This window comes from Teleopsis dalmanni, unplaced genomic scaffold (genome assembly GCF_002237135.1).
Source record: "Teleopsis dalmanni isolate 2A unplaced genomic scaffold, ASM223713v2 unscaffolded_contig_3536, whole genome shotgun sequence".
Classification (NCBI taxonomy): Eukaryota; Metazoa; Arthropoda; class Insecta; order Diptera; family Diopsidae; genus Teleopsis; species Teleopsis dalmanni.
Genome location: NW_024034918.1, coordinates 1 through 4,808, shown reverse-complemented (window position 1 = coordinate 4,808; position 4,808 = coordinate 1). Strand labels below are relative to the sequence as shown.

The 4,808-nt window shown below is 31.6% G+C and overlaps 1 protein-coding gene across 1 annotated transcript; it reads left to right on the top strand.

The window, feature by feature from the left end:
- Nucleotides 1-662: 662 nt before the first annotated feature.
- Nucleotides 663-1,498, top strand: LOC119665109 (putative gustatory receptor 58a). Its single transcript, XM_038074421.1, has 2 exons — nucleotides 663-1,223; nucleotides 1,277-1,498. Exons 1-2 carry the CDS (start codon nucleotides 684-686, stop codon nucleotides 1,445-1,447), a joined length of 711 nt encoding a protein of 236 aa, XP_037930349.1. The 5' UTR covers nucleotides 663-683; the 3' UTR covers nucleotides 1,448-1,498.
- Nucleotides 1,499-4,808: the final 3,310 nt, after the last annotated feature.

Genomic DNA, 4,808 nt, shown 5'->3' with positions numbered 1-4,808 from the left:
TTTACAATGTCATCAAATACTCATAAAAAAAATTAAATTATTTAATAACTGAATTGTTTGAACATTTCTGCCTTGCGCAATATTAATGGAATTTTTGCAATTTGGCACGTCTACGTACTTCACGGAATGCCAACGCAATTCAGTATGAAGCGAGAATGTTTCAAGATAAGTTGCAAATTTGTATCGCCAAATTCGTGTATTTCTACGCGATTGCTTTTGGCTTATTACCTGAAAATTTCGATAAAAATCACAAGTTCTCAAACATCATTAGCAAGTTTTACATCAGCTACAGCTTCATTTGCCATTGCGGCTGCATTGCCACTTTGCCACTGGCGGCGTATATCAACCATGAAGGCCAGTTGACACTCGACATCATCAAATGGGCCAATATCGTTACGAATATTTTTAAAATATTTGCCATAGTTGTGCTTGTCAAGGAAACATGGTGCAAGCGTGCACAATTCATTGAAACATTTGAAAAATTTCAGATACTCGCAACTCTTCTCACAACACTCCAACAGAACACCATTCTGAGTAACAACTACGCCGCGACAAAAATGAAAAGTGTCACATGACATATAAACAACTTCGTGATTTTTAAATTCATCACATCTGCTGCCATAACATTGCTGACTATTATAATTTTCGTACAGACTAACCCAGAAATAGATGGCACCGATCCTATGGTTTTCCTAAACTACGCTCTTTTGACCATAATGTACACAGCCATGGGTTTGTACTTCTATGCCTTCTGTCAACTCTACAAAATATTTGCATATATCAACATTGCACTACGCAGCTTGGGCAAGCAATTCGGTCAACTGTTGAGCATTCGGCATCAACAGGTTCTTGGCCAAATACCGCTGGAGGATGTAACGCGGCATTTGGGTGTTCTAAACGGAATGCATTTTAATTGCTTTTGTTTAACGCAACGCATTTTCCACCTGTGCGAATTGTCTTTCGCTGCAATTTTCCTGAGGCTCTTCACCACAAATGTGCGCGTTATTTATCAGGTGGTGTGGTTCTTAAATCACGACATCGCCGCTGATACGTGGATTTTAGTAAATACCTTCACAGTGGTTTTTTTATACTCCTGGGATATGTTCCTGTTGATGCGAGTCATTGATGACTTGCTCAGTGCTTCTCGCACCACCGCTCACATTCTACGCCAGTTCACCCACAATGAATTGCAACTGCAAGCGAATCGGAATTGCATTCAAACGGTGAGTAAAGTGTTATTCTACTTGATAAGTGCTAAGTTTTGAATTAATTGCAGTTAACTATTTTTGCTGATTATCTCAGATGCCATAAACTGAGTTTTTTGATTTGCGGATTTTTCCACTTCAACAAGGAAGCGAGTTTGAAATATTTCTTTACTGTGATTGTACAAGTCATTGTTTTAGTGCAGTTCGATATGCAGCGGAGTTTACACAACGCAGAGCAATAATGAATTTCAATGTATTATATCGGAAATGAATGTTATTGGAAAAAAATGAAATGTTTACAATATAATGACAAAAAGTGAATTACAAATTACAAAATGTGTATTATAGAAATAAAGATATAAACTTTGGTACATATACAAAAAATAACATTTCGAGATTTCCTGAATTTTTAAAAGTTATTGGGACTCATGTACTGTAGAAATACTATATACTCTAAAAATTTTCTGAATTTTTTAAAGTTATTGGGACTCATGTACTGTAGGTATACTATATACCCATACTGTAGATAGATAGATATGTATATATATACACAACAGAAATTTAGGTTGAAATTTAAAATGAAGTAACGGGACCATAATATTAGTTTAGACTAAATCTGACATTTTATATACTATGGAAAGATGGATAAATACAGTCAAACTTCCATAACTTAAATTTTCTATAACTGCAACTAAATAGAGTGCAACTGGGATTAAAGAGCAAATTGCATACAATTACAAAAAAATTCCATAAGTCGCACCTTTTTCTGCAAAGTGATACTTCGAGTTATAGAAGTTTGACTGTAGATAGATGTATGAGAAGAACTTAGGCTTTAATGTGGAATACAGTACACTGGTCATCAGATATTTTGTAATCAGATATTCAGATATTTTGTAACAGAAGCTTTCATGCAATGCAACCTATTTAGTCTAGCATAGAACTAGTTAGTCAAAAGGAATGTGACCCTTTCAATTAATGATCTTTGACACCTGTAGATTACGTAAAAAACAAAGTCAAACATTCACCAATTTTGTTAGTCTATGCTCAATGATTGCCATAGAAAGGGTCGAAGCCTTTTTTTTTATTATTATTTTATCTATTAATTATTAGGTTTATCAAAAATGTTAATATGGTATTGTAAGCACTCTCAAGATGCAACACAATGGATCTCATTGGTTTTGGCATCGCATTGTCTCTTATAATATGTAATAAGGTTAGTCTCCATATTATTAAATAAGTCACTTGTTGGTAAATTTAAAGTGATCATAAATAAAGTTTAAGTACCATAACTTAATATCTGTATTTAAACAAATACTGCACTTTGAGCTTTGTAACATTCTTTTAAACTGTATATGATTAATTCAGAATGGCGGTATCCTATTCAGTTATGCATAATTTGGCAAACCAGAAGTAGTTAGAGTGGTTTCTCAAACGTGTTTTCTTGGTCTGCGCTCTATTTTAATTTCGTCTTTTACTTTATATAACTGTGTATTAGTAACTCACTATAATACTTTAATAGTAATCCCAACACGTTTTGGATAGACCTGTTGTTGTATCTCTCCATTTGAGTTTACAATAGTTCCCTACAGTTCAATACCATAAACCCAGATCGCTTTCAGTAACGTTTTATAAATAATTATTTCATATTTAACCGAAAATTTTAACTGCCGTATTATTAGCCTATACAAACTACTTAGATTAATGCCCAACGTGATCCTTTTGTTACGTTCCAAACTAAACTATCTAGCTTTCGCTCTTGGAGTACCAAAACAATATTTGATTAACTGAAGGAGAGGCTTCATTGATTCTTATTTTTGAGTTCTTGAGCTATCCTGACATTTTATCTAGACTAGCTAGTAATGTACTTAATACCAATTGTAACAGTTTCTACGGTATCATCTGCAAAAGTACCAATAACAGGATCTGACGTAGTTAGTATGTATAATAGATATAATATTGGGCTCAAAACACTATCTGGTAGTAAACTTAACATCCCATTTGATCAGATGGGTTAGAAAATAAAATAGTTTGTTGTTGCAATTCACTACTGTTCGGAACCTTTCTTTTAACTACCACAATTTCTATTAAGTGAAATAGTTACTGCCCGTTTATTTATTATTATTTGTAATATTATATTAAATTTGATTTTAACGTCAATATGAGAGTAGAGCCTTTTTTTGCCTTTACTGAAACTGTGGTTTTAATACAGAGGTTTTGAACAGTAGTGAAATACAACAACAAAAATTATATTTATAATATTTTGATTAATTAAATTTTTAGCTGACCATACAGCTGTTTCGAGTATTGCCAAATATTTAAATAATTCTTGTATTTAATAATTCGTAAAGAATTTTGTTTTTAAGTCGTGCCCTGCCAGATTTGAAACTCAGGGTCAGGGTTCATTAGCCAACTGATCCAAAGCCGTACTTGGCTTTTATGTACGCAAATTTTTTTGGAGGTTTTCTTAATTTGCTATGAAAGTTTTATTAACAAATTCATTTGCTGTCTTTATATTAGAACGAAACCATATAAATATAATTGTTGTTGTTCACTACTGTTCGAAATCTCTCTATAAAAAATTATATTTAATTAAAAGATTAAGAATTAAACTGCTGCCATTAATCAGAATGGATCGGCAATCTTGAGAATAAATTTTAATTTTTAAAAATTCACATTCTTCTAAACTTTAATATTATATGTTATTTTTTATTGAATCTCATTTTTGAACTCAACTATGATGAAAGGTTATTATTTTAGTAAAAGAAGAGTTTTGGGTGATAATATTTCTTATGAGTATTTTCTAGGTTTAACCCAATTCCGTTAAGTATGGGTAGATTGTTCAAAAATATTTCAATAAATTACTTAACATAACAAAGTACTTTGATTGATTTTTTTTTAATAAAGTATTCTGACTACTTAAATATTTTGACATGTTGGTATAAATGAGAAGAAATCCGTTAATTTAGTCATTCGAACTTCTATATATAGTCAAACTTTCATAACTTGAACTTCTCAAATTTTCTATAAATCGAACTAAATAGAGTACAATTGGGTTTAGAGAGCAAATTACATAGATTCACAAAAAATGCTTTAACTTGAAGTCTCCATAACTCGAACCTTTTCTTTGCAAAATGGTACTTCGAGTTATGGAAGTTTGACTGTATATTCAGCATTTATTTTTTATAAACTCTTTTTAGTATTTTAGTATTTATATTAGTTAAAATTAAACAGGAAATTGTATAAAGAAAACATTATGTTGGCTTAATTATGAACATTAAAAGTAATAAAATCACTCACAATGTATAGAAAAATGTTTTATTCTTGTAATTAAAACATAATGTCTATGGTGATAAAATGACAATAGCTCTCCATTACCCCCGAAAAATGACACATTTTTAACCGAAATGTGCTGCTAAGTCAAACAATGTGGCATATACCATAATTTTGGTTACTAACTTCATTATAATTGGACACAGGGACAAAGGAATTCTTTTGTTGGTGTCCTTTTGTCATGTTTCAGATAGGCAGCAATTTTAATTTGTTTATGAGTGTGTTTATGTGTTCCGGTGGCATGGTTGCTATCAACATACAACAGCAATGGTT